We start from the raw sequence: 15,000 nt of genomic DNA, 5'->3' as shown, positions 1-15,000 counted from the left end.
TCCTCTCTGTTCTGTTCTGTTCTGTTCTGTTCCTCTCTGTTCTGTTCTGTTCTGTTCCTCTCTGTTCTGTTCCTCTCTGTTCTGTTCTCTCTGTTCTGTTCCTTCTGTTCCTCTCTGTTCTGTCCTCTCTGTTCTGTTCCTCTCTGTTCTGTTCCTCTCTGTTCTGTTCCTCTCTGTTCTGTTCCTCTCTGTTCTGTTCTGTTCTGTTCTGTTCCTCTCTGTTCTGTTCTGTTCCTCTCTGTTCTGTTCCTCTCTGTTCTGTTCCTCTCTGTTCTGTTCCTCTCTGTTCTGTTCCTCTCTGTTCTGTTCTGTTCTGTTCTGTTCCTCTCTGTTCTGTTCTGTTCTGTTCCTCTCTGTTCTGTTCCTCTCTGTTCTGTTCCTCTCTGTTCTGTTCCTCTCTGTTCTGTTCCTCTCTGTTCTGTTCTGTTCCTCTCTGTTGTGTTCTGTTCCTCTCTGTTCTGTTCTGCTCTGTTCTGTTCTTCTCTGTTCTGTTCTGTTCCTCTCTGTTCTGTTCCTCTCTGTTCTGTTCTGTTCCTCTCTGTTCTGTTCTGTTCCTCTCTGTTCTGTTCCTCTCTGTTCTGTTCCTCTCTGTTGTGTTCTGTTCCTCTCTGTTCTGTTCTGTTCTGTTCTGTTCTTCTCTGTTCTGTTCTGTTCTTCTCTGTTCTGTTCTGTTCCTCTCTGTTCTGTTCCTCTCTGTTCTGTTCTGTTCCTCTCTGTTCTGTTCCTCTCTGTTCTGTTCTGTTCCTCTCTGTTCTGTTCTGTTCCTCTCTGTTCTGTTCTGTTCCTCTCTGTTCTGTTCCTCTCTGTTCTGTTCCTCTCTGTTCTGTTCTGTTCCTCTCTGTTCTGTTCCTCTCTGTTCTGTTCCTCTCTGTTGTGTTCTGTTCCTCTCTGTTCTGTTCTGTTGTGTTCTGTTCCTCTCTGTTCTGTTCTGTTCTGTTCCTCTCTGTTCTGTTCTGTTCTGTTCTGTTCTGTTCCTCTCTGTTCTGTTCTGTTCTTCTCTGTTCTGTTCTGTTCCTCTCTGTTCTGTTTTGTTCTGTTCTGTTCCTCTCTGTTCTGTTCTGTTCCTCTCTGTTCTGTTCCTCTCTGTTCTGTTCCTCTCTGTTCTGTTCCTCTCTGTTCCTCTCTGTTCTGTTCCTCTCTGTTCCTCTGTTCTGTTCCTCTCTGTTCTGTTCTGTTCTGTTCTGTTCTGTTTGGAGTAATGCATATTTACAGTATGTATTTAAGGGCTTTATTGGCATGGGAAACATATGTTAACATTGCCAAAGCAAAGGGAATAGATAATAAACAAAAGTGAAATAAATAATAAACAGTGTACAGTAAACATTACACATCTCATATTATGTCTATATACAGTGTTGTAACGATGTGCAAATAGTTAAAGTACAAAAGGGAAAATAAATAAACATACATCTGCGTTGTATTTACAATGGTGTTTTGTTCTTCACTGGTTGACCTATTCTTCTGGCAACAGGTCACAAATCTTGCTGCTGTGATGAAACACTGTGGTATTTCACCCAGTAGATATGGGAGTTTATCAAAATGTATGTGTTTTCGAATTCTTTGTGGATCTGTGTGTAATCTGAGGGAAATATGTGTCTCTAATATGGTCATACATTTGGCAGGAGGTTTAGGAAGTGCAGCTCAGTTTCCACTTCATTTTGTGGGCAGTGTTGCACATAGCCTGTCTTCTCTTGAGAGCCAGGTCTGCCTATGGCGGCCTTTCTCAATAGCAAGGCCATGCTCACTGAGTCTATACATAGTCAAAGCTGGTGAACAGATCCCAGACCTCACAACCATGAAGGGCAATAGGTTCTATAACTGATTCAAGTATTTTTTTTCAAGATCCTAATTGGTATGTTGAATTTTATGTTCCTTTTGATGGCGTAGAAGGCCCTTCTTGACTTGTCTTTCAGATCGTTCGAAGCTCTGTGGAAGTTACCTGTGGCACTGATGTTTAGGCCGAGGTATGTATAGTTTTTTGTGTGCTCTCTAAGCAACAGTGTCTAGATGGAATTAGTATTTTTTTGGGGAACACCATTATTTTTGTCTGTCTGAGATTTACTGTCAGGGCCCAGGTCTGACAGAATCTGTGCAGAAGATCTAGGTGTTGCTGTAGGCTCTCCTTGGTTGGGGACAGAAGCACCAGATCATTAGCAAACAGTAGACATTTGACTTCAGATTTTAGTAGGGTGAGGCCGGGTGCTGCAGACTGTTCTAGTGCCCTCGCCAATTCGTTGATATATATGTTGAAGAGGGTGGGGCTTAATGTGTGTTTTTTTTTGTCAATTTTAATCCCACACTTGTTGTTTGTGTATATAGATTTTATAATGTCGTATGTTTTCCCCCCAACACCAGTTTCCATCCATTTGTATAGCAGACCGTCATGCCAAATTGAGTCAAAATCTTTTTTGGAATCAACAAAGCATGAGAAGACTTTGCCTTTGTTTTGGTTTGTTTCTTTGTCAATTAGGGTTTGCAGGGTGAATACGTGGTCTGTTATATGATAATATGGAAAAAAGTCCTGTAGTTCATTCAATGTAATTGGAGAATCCAGTGGCTTCTGGTAGTCTTTAATAGTTGATTCTAAGACTTGTAATTGATCACGTATATGTTTTTGCTGTTTGTTCTTTGTTATCGAGACAACAATATCAGAGAAGTGCTTTATCCACACACCTCCATTTTGGATAGATAACTCTTTGTGTTGTTGTTTGTTTAGTGTTTTCCAATTTTCCCAGAAGTGGTTAGATTCTATGGATTCTTCAATTACATTGAGCTGATTTCTGATGTGCTGTTCCTTCTTTCTCCGTAGCGTATTTCTGTATTGTTTTAGTGATTCACCATAGTGAAGGCGTAGACTCAGGTTTTCTGGGTCTTTATGTTTTTGGTTGGACAGGTTTCTCAACTTCTTTCTTAGGTTTTTGCTTTCTTCATCAAACCATTTGCCATTGTTGTTAATTTGCTTAGGTTGTCTGCTTGAAATGTTTTGATTTGACAGGGAAGCTGAGAGGTCAAATATACTGTTTAGGTTTTCTACTGCCAAGTTTACACCTTCACTGTTACAGTGGAACATTTTGTCCAGGAAGTTGTCTAAAAGGGATTGAACTTGTTGATGCCTAATTTAATATTTAATAGATTTCTACACTACATTCCTTCCATCTATAGCATTTCTTAATATTATTCAGTTCCTTTGGCTTTGATGCATCATGAATGAGTATTGCTCTGTTCAAGTAGACTGTGATTTTGCTGTGATCTGACAGGGGTGTCAGTGGGCTGACTGTGAACGCTCTGAGAGACTCTGGGTTGAGGTCAGTGATAAAGTAGTCTACAGTACTGCCATTCAAGAGATGAGCTGTAAGTGTACCTACCGTAGAAGTCCCCTCAAAGCCTACTATTGACTTTGTACAGACCCAGCGAGCGTAGGAGTTGTGCCCCATTTTTGTTGGTTCTTTTTGTCATAGTTATGTCTTGAGGGGCGTATTTCAAAGGGAATACTGTCACCCAATGTATTTGATGGAGTCTGGGTTCCTGCTCTTTTCCCTGCTCAGACCTTGTATTTTCCAGGATTTGATAGTAAAAGGTTTGTGTTCTGGAGTGTCTAGTGTTGTTTTCCATTACAGTAGGTGTGAGCAGAGCATGGTGAGCATCTGATACATACCTCTTAGGATGCAGGTTGGGGCTTAGGGGGGTGCATTAGTGGTGGTTGGGCCTGTTGCTCTGCTCACAGCCTGGGCATATGTGCAGCTGTCACTCTCTCTCCATCTCTCTCTCTCTCCCTCCCTCTCTCTCTCTCTCCTTCCAGGTTAATCTCCAGGTTCATCTCTCATCTCTCGCTCACTTTTGTTCTCTCTCTCTTTCTCCTCTCTCTCTCCTCTCTCTCTCTCTCCCCCCTCTCTCTCCCCTCTCTCTCTCTCTCTCCCCTCTCTCTCCCCTCTCTCACCCCTCTCTCCTTCTCTCCCCTCTCTCTCCCCTCTCTCCCCCTCTCTCCTTCTCTCCCCCCTCTCTCCTTCTCTCCCCTCTCTCTCTCCTACCCCCTCTCTCTCTCTCTCTCTCATATCCCTAGGCAGATTTGGCACTGCCTCACACTGCTAAATCTCCAGTCTGTTTTTATTCTCATCATAGATGTCATTGCTGATATATTTACTGTGGTGTAGATCATTATGTATGGATGCATCCCAAAAGGCATCCTATTCCTTATGTAGTGCACTACGTTTGACCAAGGCCCATAGGGATCTGTACAAACGTAGTGGACTTCATAGGGAATAGGGTACCATTTGTACTGTCCCTCCCCAACATCATTCACTAAATCTTATTCACATTATGTTAGAAAACATTGACGTGGCCTATGGGGCTATCTGTACTGTCAGACACCACTATGAGAGTCTCTTCTCTACAGGATATCTGTACTGTCAGACACCACTATGAGAGTCTCTTCTCTACAGGATATCTCTACTGTCAGACACCACTATGAGAGTCTCTTCTCTACAGGATATCTGTACTGTCAGACACCACTATGAGAGTCTCTTCTCTACAGGATATCATTACTGTCAGACACCACTATGAGAGTCTCTTCTCTACAGGATATCTCTACTGTCAGACACCACTATGAGAGTCTCTTCTCTACAGGATATCTGTACTGTCAGACACCACTATGAGAGTCTCTTCTCTACAGGATATCTGTACTCTCAGACACCACTATGAGAGTCTCTTCTCTACAGGATATCTCTACTGTCAGACACCACTATGAGAGTCTCTTCTCTACAGGATATCTCTACTGTCAGACACCACTATGAGAGTCTCTTCTCTACAGGATATCTGTACTGTCAGACACCACTATGAGAGTCTCTTCGCTACAGGATATCTCTACTGTCAGACACCACTATGAGAGTCTCTTCTCTACAGGATATCTGTACTGTCAGACACCACTATGAGAGTCTCTTCTCTACAGGATATCTCTACTGTCAGACACCACCATGAGAGTCTCTTCTCTACAGGATATCTGTACTGTCAGACACCACTATGAGAGTCTCTTCTCTACAGGATATCTCTACTGTCAGACACCACTATGAGAGTCTCTTCTCTACAGGATATCTGTACTGTCTGACACCACTATGAGAGTCTCTTCTCTACAGGATATCTGTACTGTCAGACACCACTATGAGAGTCTCTTCTCTACAGGATATCTCTACTGTCAGACACCACTATGAGAGTCTCTTCTCTACAGGATATCTGTACTGTCAGACACCACTATGAGAGTCTCTTCTCTACAGGATATCTGTACTGTCAGACACCACTATGAGAGTCTCTTCTCTACAGGATATCTCTACTGTCAGACACCACTATGAGAGTCTCTTCTCTACAGGATATCTCTACTGTCAGACACCACTATGAGAGTCTCTTCTCTACAGGATATCTCTACTGTCAGACACCACTATGAGAGTCTCTTCTCTACAGGATATCTGTACTGTCAGACACCACTATGAGAGTCTCTTCTCTACAGGATATCTCTACTGTCAGACACCACTATGAGAGTCTCTTCTCTACAGGATATCTCTACTGTCAGACACCACTATGAGAGTCTCTTCTCTACAGGATATCTCTACTGTCAGACACCACTATGAGAGTCTCTTCTCTACAGGATATCTCTACTGTCAGACACCACTATGAGAGTCTCTTCTCTACAGGATATCTGTACTGTCAGACACCACTATGAGAGTCTCTTCTCTACAGGATATCTCTACTGTCAGACACCACTATGAGAGTCTCTTCTCTACAGGATATCTCTACTGTCAGACACCACTATGAGAGTCTCTTCTCTACAGGATATCTCTACTGTCAGACACCACTATGAGAGTCTCTTCTCTACAGGATATCTCTACTGTCAGACACCACTATGAGAGTCTCTTCTCTACAGGATATCTCTACTGTCAGACACCACTATGAGAGTCTCTTCTCTACAGGATATCTCTACTGTCAGACAACACTATGAGAGTCTCTTCTCTGCAGGATATCTGTACTGTCAGACACCACTATGAGAGTCTCTTCTCTACAGGATATCTGTACTGTCAGACACCACTATGAGAGTCTCTTCTCTACAGGATATCTCTACTGTCAGACACCACTATGAGAGTCTCTTCTCTACAGGATATCTGTACTGTCAGACACCACTATGAGAGTCTCTTCTCTACAGGATATCTCTACTGTCAGACACCACTATGAGAGTCTCTTCTCTATAGGATATCTCTACTGTCAGACACCACTATGAGAGTCTCTTCTCTACAGGATATCTGTACTGTCAGACACCACTATGAGAGTCTCTTCTCTACAGGATATCTCTACTGTCAGACACCACTATGAGAGTCTCTTCTCTACAGGATATCTCTACTGTCAGACACCACTATGAGAGTCTCTTCTCTACAGGATATCTGTACTGTCAGACACCACTATGAGAGTCTCTTCTCTACAGGATATCTGTACTGTCAGACAGACTATGAGAGTCTCTTCTCTACAGGATATCTCTACTGTCAGACACCACTATGAGAGTCTCTTCTCAACAGGATATCTCTACTGTCAGACACCACTATGAGAGTCTCTTCTCTATAGGATATCTCTACTGTCAGACACCACTATGAGAGTCTCTTCTCTACAGGATATCTGTACTGTCAGACACCACTATGAGAGTCTCTTCTCTATAGGATATCTCTACTGTCAGACACCACTATGAGAGTCTCTTCTCTACAGGATATCTCTACTGTCAGACACCACTATGAGAGTCTCTTCTCTATAGGATATCTCTACTGTCAGACACCACTATGAGAGTCTCTTCTCTATAGGATATCTCTACTGTCAGACACCACTATGAGAGTCTCTTCTCTACAGGATATCTCTACTGTCAGACACCACTATGAGAGTCTCTTCTCTACAGGATATCTCTACTGTCAGACAGACTATGAGAGTCTCTTCTCTACAGGATATCTCTACTGTCAGACACCACTATGAGAGTCTCTTCTCTATAGGATATCTCTACTGTCAGACACCACTATGAGAGTCTCTTCTCTATAGGATATCTCTACTGTCAGACACCACTATGAGAGTCTCTTCTCTACAGGATATCTCTACTGTCAGACACCACTATGAGAGTCTCTTCTCTACAGGATATCTCTACTGTCAGACAGACTATGAGAGTCTCTTTTCATCCCCAAAGACACATTATAATGATTGACTTGGCCTCGCAGGCTTCGGGTAACGTGTTAAGTAAAGTCTTGTCTTTTCCCCAAAGGCACATAATAACCACCGGCAGGTCAATAGTCTCTCTTGTAAAATATGTACAGAGATTGTATCTCAATGAGAATAACCTGTATGAATAAATGGTTTGTCCTCGGAGGCTGTGTTGAGTCATCTCTAAAGGGACATAATAACAACATTACAGTCATTCAGAGATTACAGTATACACAATCCATTGATCAATACTGCCAGGAGAGTCTAGGGAGAATCAGGGATTGAATTATCAATACAGTTGGGAAGATAAAGTGTAATCGGAAAGTATTCAGACCCCTTGACTTTTTCCACATTTTGTGACATAACAGCCTTAATATGAAATGGATTTCAAAAATAATAATTCCTGATCAATTTACACACAATACCCCATAATGACATCACAATACCCCATAATGACATCACAATACCCCATAATGACATCACAATACCCCATAATGACATCACAATACCCCATAATGACATCACAATACCCCATAATGACATCACAATACCCCATAATGACAAAGTGAAAACAGGTTTTTAGAAATTCTTGCAAATGTATTACAAATAAAAAAACGGAAATATCACATTTACATCAGTATTCAGACCCTTTAATCTGTACTTTGTTGAAGCACCTTCGGCAGCGATTACAGCTTCGAGTCTTTTTGGGTATGACGCTACAAGCTTGGCAAACCTGTACTTTGGGAGTTTCTCCCATTCCTCTCTGCACATCCTCTCAAGCTCTGTCAGGTTGGATGGGGAGCATCGCTGCACAGCTATTTTCAGGTCTCTCCAGAGATGTTTGATTGGGTTTAAGTCCGGGCTCTGGCTGGGCCACTCAAGGACATTCAGAGACTTGTCCTGAAACCACTCCTGCACTTCCTTGGCTGTGTGCTTAGGGTCGTTGTCCTATTGGAAGCTGAACCTTCGCCCCAGTCTGAGGTCCTGAGCGCTCTGGAGCAGGTTTTCATCAAGGATCTCTCTGTACTTTACTCTGTTCATTTTTCCCTTAATCCTGACTAGTCTCCCAGTCCCTGCCACTGAAAAACATCCCCACAGCATGATGCTGCGTCCACCATGCTTCAGCGTAGGGATGGTGCCAGGTTTCCTCCAGACGTGACGCTTGGCATTCAGGCCAAATAGTTCATTCTTGGATTTATCAGACCAGAGAATCTTGTTTCTCATGGTCTGAAAGTCCTTTAGGTGCCATTGACAAACTCCAAGCGGGCTGTCATGTGCCATTTACTGAGGAGTGGCTTCCGTCTGGCCACTCTACCACAAAGGCCTGATTGGTGGAGTGCTGCAGAGATCATTGTCCTTCTGGAAGGTTCTCCCATCTCCACAGAGGAACACAGGAGCTCTGTCAGAATGAACATCGGGTTCTTGGTGACCTCTCTGACCAAGGCCCTTCTCCCCCCGATTGCTCAGTTGGGTCGGGTGGCCAGCTCTAGGACGAGTCTTGATGGATGGAAACTTCTTCCATTTAAGAATGATGGAGGCCACTGTGTTCTTGGGGACCTTCAATGATACAGACATTTTTTGGTACCCTTCCCCAGATCTGTGCCTCGACACAATCATGTCTCGAAGTTCTACGGACAATTTCTTCGACCTCATGGCTTGGATTTTGCTCTGACAAACACTGTCAACTGTGGGACCTTATATAAACAGGTGTGTGCCTTTCCAAATCATGTCCAATCAATTGAATTTACCACAGGTGGACTCCAAGTTGTAGAAACATCTCAAGGATGATCAATGGAAACAGGATGCAGCTGAGCTCAATTTTGAATCTCATAGCAAAGGGTCTGAATACTTATGTAAATAAGGCATTTGTGTTTTTAATTTTTTAAACATTTGCAAACATTTCTAAAGACCTGTTTTTGCTTTTTCATTATGGACTATTGTGTCATTATGGACTATTGTGTCATTATGGGGTATGGTATCATTATTGGGTATTGAGTCATTATGGGGTATTGAGTCATTATGGGGTATTGAGTTGTTATGGGGTATTGAGTCATTATGGGGTTTTGAGTCATTATGGGGTATTGAGTCATTATGGGGTATTGAGTCATTATGGGGTTTTGAGTCATTATGGGGTATTGAGTCATTATGGGGTATTGAGTCATTATGGGGTTTTGAGTCATTATGGGGTTTTGTGTCATTATGGGGTATTGGGTCATTATGGGGTAGTGAGTCATTATGGGGTATTGAGTCATTATGGGGTTTTGTGTCATTATTGGGTATTGAGTCATTATGGGGTATTGAGTCATTATTAGGTATTGAGTCATTATGGGGTATTGAGTCATGGGGTATTGAGTCATTATGGGGTATTGTGTTATTATGGGGTATTGAGTCATTATGGGGTATTGAGTCATTATGGGGTTTTGTGTCATTATTGGGTATTGAGTCATTATGGGGTATTGAGTCATTATGGGGTATTGAGTCATTATGGGGTATTGAGTTATTATGGGGTATTGAGTCATTATGGGGTATTGAGTCATTATGGGGTATTGAGTTGTTATGGGGTATTGAGTCATTATGGGGTATTGAGTCGTTATGGGGTTCATACCCAGTATCCTATGACAGTGATTACCTGTGTCTGTACATACAGTACCAGTCAAAAGTTTGGACACACCTACTCATTCAAGCGATTTCTTTATTTTAGTGAAGCCATGAAATAACACATATGGAATCTTTTAGTAAGCAAAAAAGTGTTACAAATAAACCCTTTGCCTTGATGACAGCTTTGCACACTCTTGGCATTCTTTCAACCAGCTACACCTGTAATGCTTTTCCAACAGTCTTGAAGGAGTTCCCACATATGCTGAGCACTTGTTGGCTGCTTTTCCTTCACTCTGCGGTCAAACTCATCCCAAAGTATCTGAATTGGGTTGAGGTTGGGTGATTGTGGAGGCCAGGTCATCTGATGCGGCACTCCATCACTCTCCTTCTTGATCAAATAGCCCTTACACAGCCTGGAGGTATGCTTTGGGTCATCGTCCTGTTGAAAAACAAATGATAGTCTCACTAAGACCAAACCAGATGGTCTTGCGTATCGACGCAGAATGCTGTGGTAGCCATGCTGGTTAAGTGTGCCTTGAATTATAAATAAATCACTGACAGTGTCACCAGCAAAGCATCCCCCCCCCACCATCACACCTCCTCCTCCATGCTTCACGGTGGGAACCCCACATGTGGAGATCATCCGTTCACCTACTCTGCGTCTCACAAAGACATGGCGGTTGGGAACCAAAAATCTCAAATTTGGACTCATCAGACCAAAGGACAATTTTAAAATCCATTGCTCGTGTTTCTTGGCCCAAGCAAGTCTCTTCTTCTTATTGATGTCCTTTAGTGGTGGTTTCTTTGCAGCAATTCAACCATGAAGGCCTGAAGGCCTGATTCTCCTCTGAACAGTTGATGTTGAGATGTGTCTGTTACTTGAACTCTGTGAAGCATTTATTTGGGCTGCAATTTCTGAAGCTGGTAACTCTAATGAACTTATACTCTGCAGCAGAGGTAACTCTGGGTCTTCCTTTCCTGTGGCGGTCCTCATGAGAGACAGTTTCATAAAAGCGCTTGATGGTTTTTGTGACTCCACTTGAATACACTTTAAAAGTTCTTGACATTTTCCAGATTAACTGACCTTCATGTCTTAAAGCAATGATGGAATGTCGTCTCTCTTTGCTTACTTGATCTGTTCTTGCCATAATATGGACTTGGTCTTTTACCAAATACGGCTATCTTCTGTATACCACCCCTACCTTGTCACAATACAACTGATTGGCTCAAACGCTTTAAGGAAAGAAATTCCACAAATTAACTTTTAACAAGGCACACCTGTTAATTGAAATGCATTCCAGGTGACTACCTCATGAAGCTGGTTGAGAGAATGCTGATAGTGTGCAAAGCTGTCATCAAGGCTAAGGGTGGCTACAAAATAGAAAACATATTTTGATTTGTTTAACACTTTTTTTTGGTTACTACATGATTCCATATGAGTTATGTCATAGTATTTATGTCTGTACTATTATTCTACAATGTAGAACATAGTATAAATAAAGAAAAACCCATGAATGAGCAGTCGTGTCCAAACTTTGGACTGGTAGTGTACATGCGATGCCTTATTGCTCTTGGTTCCATAGGACACCCTTGTTCCAACCCTGTCTCATATCAGTTATCTTATGATAGTATATCTGTGTCTGTACTTACAGGCGATCCTGACGTAGGCTTTATATCAGAGTAATACTTACAGGCGATCATGATGTATGCTTTATATCAGAGTAATACTTACAGGCGATCCTGACGTAGGCTTTATATCAGAGTAATACTTACAGGCGATCCTGACGTAGGCTTTATATCAGAGTAATACTTACAGGCGATCCTGACGTAGGCTTTATATCAGAGTAATACTTACAGGCAATCCTGATGTATGCCTTTTGGCTCTTCTGGGTTCCCGTAGTGCTCCAGGCGACACACTGGCACCAATAGTCGTCCAGACCAAAGATCTTCTCAACCTGCTGTCTGGAGATATCTATCTTCACTTGCATGATGGGCAGACCTGCAACACAGACCATAGAGACTACAGTTAGGACTGTCTAGAGGTAGGATACATAGACCAGTCAGACCTACAACACAGACCGTAGAGACTACAGTTAGGACTGTCTAGAGGTAGGATACATAGACCAGTCAGACCTGCAACACAGACCATAGAGACTACAGTTAGGACTGTCTAGAGGTAGGATACATAGACCAGTCAGACCTACAACACAGACCGTAGAGACCACTATCAAGAAAAAGACCAGAGGCAGAGGTCTAGTTCAGGATTGAGAAGGAGTTCAGATTCAGAATATTAGGATGTATTCGTCTGCATGTTTTGACCGCCTTTGAGCCAGTGGATTACTGAACGAAGCGCGCCAACAAAAGAGAGTTTTTGGGATATAAAGAGGGACTTTATCGAACAAAACAAACATTCATTGTGTAGCTGGGACTCTTGTGACTGCAACCAGATGAAGATCTTCAAAGGTAAGTGATTAATTTTATCGCTATTTCTGACTTTCATGACTCCTCTATTTGGTTGGAAAATGTTTGTACGCTTTTGTAAACGGGGCGCTGTCCTCAGATAATCGCATGGTATGCTTTCGCCGTAAAGCCTTTTTGAAATCTGACAAAGCGGCTGGATTAACAAGAAGTTAATCTTTAAGCCGATGTATAACACTTGTATTTTTATGAAAGTTTATTATGACTTTTTCTGTCATTTGAATTTGGCACTCTGCAATTTCACCGGATGTTGTCGAGGTGGGTCGCAAGCGGAACGCCTGCGCCAGAAAGGTTAAGCCACACAGACCACTGTCAGGACACAGACCACTGTCAGGACACAGACCACTGTCAGGACACAGACCACTGTCAGGATACAGACCACTGTCAGGATACAGACCACTGTCAGGACACAGACCACTGTCAGGATACAGACCACTGTCAGGATACAGACCACTGTCAGGACACAGACCACTGTCAGGATACAGACCACTGTCAGGACACAGACCACTGTCAGGACACAGACCACTGTCAGGACACAGACCACTGTCAGGACACAGACCACTGTCAGGATACAGACCACTGTCAGGACACAGACCACTGTCAGGATACAGACCACTGTCAGGATACAGACCACTGTCAGGACACAGACCACTGCCAGGATACAGACCACTGTCAGGATACAGACCACTGTCAGGATACAGACCACTGTCAAGACAAAGACCACTGTCAGGATACAGACCACTGTCAAGACAAAGACCACTGTCAGGATACAGACCACTGTCAGGATACAGAATAGAGTCAGGACACAGGACACTGACCATAGGTAGGATATAGAATAGAATAGGGAGACAGGACACAGACCATAGAAAAGGATACAGAATAGAGTCAGGACACAGGACACTGACCATAGGTAGGATACAGAATAGAATAGGGAGACAGGACACAGACCATAGGTAGGATACAGAATATAATCAGGAGACAGGACACTGACCATAGGGAGGATACAGAATAGAGTCAGGGGACAGGACACTGACCATGGGTAGGATACAGAATAGAGTCAGGAGACAGGACACTGACCATAGGAAGGATACAGAATAGAGTCAGGAGACAGTTAGGAAACAGAGCAGAGGTCGAGGTTGAGATTATGATTGACTTCAGGTTCAGTCTAGGGTTAGGACACAGTTCAGAGTCAGGACACCGCCAGGGGTCAGAGTAACCGTTCAGAGTCAGGACACCGCCAGGGGTCAGAGTAACAGTTCAGAGTCAGGACACCGCCAGGGGTCAGAGTAACCGTTCAGAGTCAGGACACCGCCAGGGGTCAGAGTGAACGTTCAGAGTCAGGACACCGCCAGGGGTCAGAGTAACAGTTCAGAGTCAGGACACCACCAGGGGTCAGAGTAACCGTTCAGAGTCAGGACACCGCCAGGGGTCAGAGTAACCGTTCAGAGTCAGGACACCAGCAGGGGTCAGAGTAACCGTTCAGAGTCAGGACACCGCCAGGGGTCAGAGTAACCGTTCAGAGTCAGGACACCGCCAGGGGTCAGAGTAACCGTTCAGAGTCAGGACACCGTCAGGGGTCAGAGTCAGGACACCAGCAGGGGTCAGAGTAACCGTTCAGAGTCAGGACACCGCCAGGGGTCAGAGTAACCCATCAGAGTCAGGACACCGCCAGGGGTCAGAGTAACCGTTCAGAGTCAGGACACCGCCAGGGGTCAGAGTAACCGTTCAGAGTCAGGACACCGTCAGGGGTCAGAGTAACCGTTCAGAGTCAGGACACCGCCAGGGGTCAGAGTAACCGTTCAGAGTCAGGACACCGCCAGGGGTCAGAGTAACCGTTCAGAGTCAGGACACCGCCAGGGGTCAGAGTAACCGTTCAGAGTCAGGACACCGCCAGGGGTCAGAGTAACCGTTCAGAGTCAGGACACCGCCAGGGGTCAGAGTAACCGTTCAGAGTCAGGACACCGCCAGGGGTCAGAGTAACCGTTCAGAGTCAGGACAGTGCCAGGGGTCAGAGTAACCGTTCAGAGTCAGGACACCGCCAGGGGTCAGAGTAACCGTTCAGAGTCAGGACACCGCCAGGGGTCAGAGTAACCGTTCAGAGTCAGGACACCGCCAGGGGTCAGAGTAACCGTTCAGAGTCAGGACACCGCCAGGGGTCAGAGTAACCGTTCAGAGTCAGGACACCGCCAGGGGTCAGAGTAAAGGAGTTGAGTTTGTGTTTAGTCTGGGGTCATGACATACAGTAGATCAGACAGAAGCAGTGGATACAGAAGTCAGGATCCAAAAGAAGTCTAGAACTACCAAAGGTAACTACATATATATATATATATATATATATATATATATATATATATATATATATATATATATATGCATAGAGTCCATCTAGAACCAGAACTGAGGTCTATATAGAGTCCATCTAGAACCAGAACTGAGGTCTATATAGAGTCCATCTAGAGACAGAACCGAGGTCTGTATAGACCTGTATAGTCCATCTAGAACCAGAACTGAATCCTGCAAACTTGGTTTGAGAGGAGAACATTGCAATGGCCGCCAGCAAATAAGGATTTATTTAAAAGAAGAGCACCCCCCCCCCCCCCCCCCCCAAAAAAAATACAAATGTAAATACAAACAAGCCCAACACCTAAAGGGGTCGTTAAGTAGGGACGTGAAGAGGAGTCATTTTGTGGGCGGTAATCCAGACAGTTA

The 15,000-nt window shown here is 43.8% G+C and overlaps 1 protein-coding gene across 1 annotated transcript in view; it reads right to left on the bottom strand.

Moving 5' to 3' along the window:
- The window catches only part of LOC115163856 (netrin receptor unc-5 homolog), a 350,736-nt gene that overhangs the window by 40,043 nt on the left and 295,693 nt on the right, over nucleotides 1-15,000 (bottom strand). Inside the window, exon 3 of the mRNA XM_029716070.1 lies at nucleotides 11,669-11,812. Coding sequence (XP_029571930.1) covers nucleotides 11,669-11,812 — 144 coding nt within the window. The remainder of the gene's footprint in view (nucleotides 1-11,668; nucleotides 11,813-15,000) is intronic.

This window comes from Salmo trutta, chromosome 3 (assembly GCF_901001165.1).
Source record: "Salmo trutta chromosome 3, fSalTru1.1, whole genome shotgun sequence".
NCBI classification, from domain to species: domain Eukaryota; kingdom Metazoa; phylum Chordata; class Actinopteri; order Salmoniformes; family Salmonidae; genus Salmo; species Salmo trutta.
Note: the sequence above shows the minus strand (reverse complement) of the source record. Positions and strands in the feature narration are given on the sequence as shown.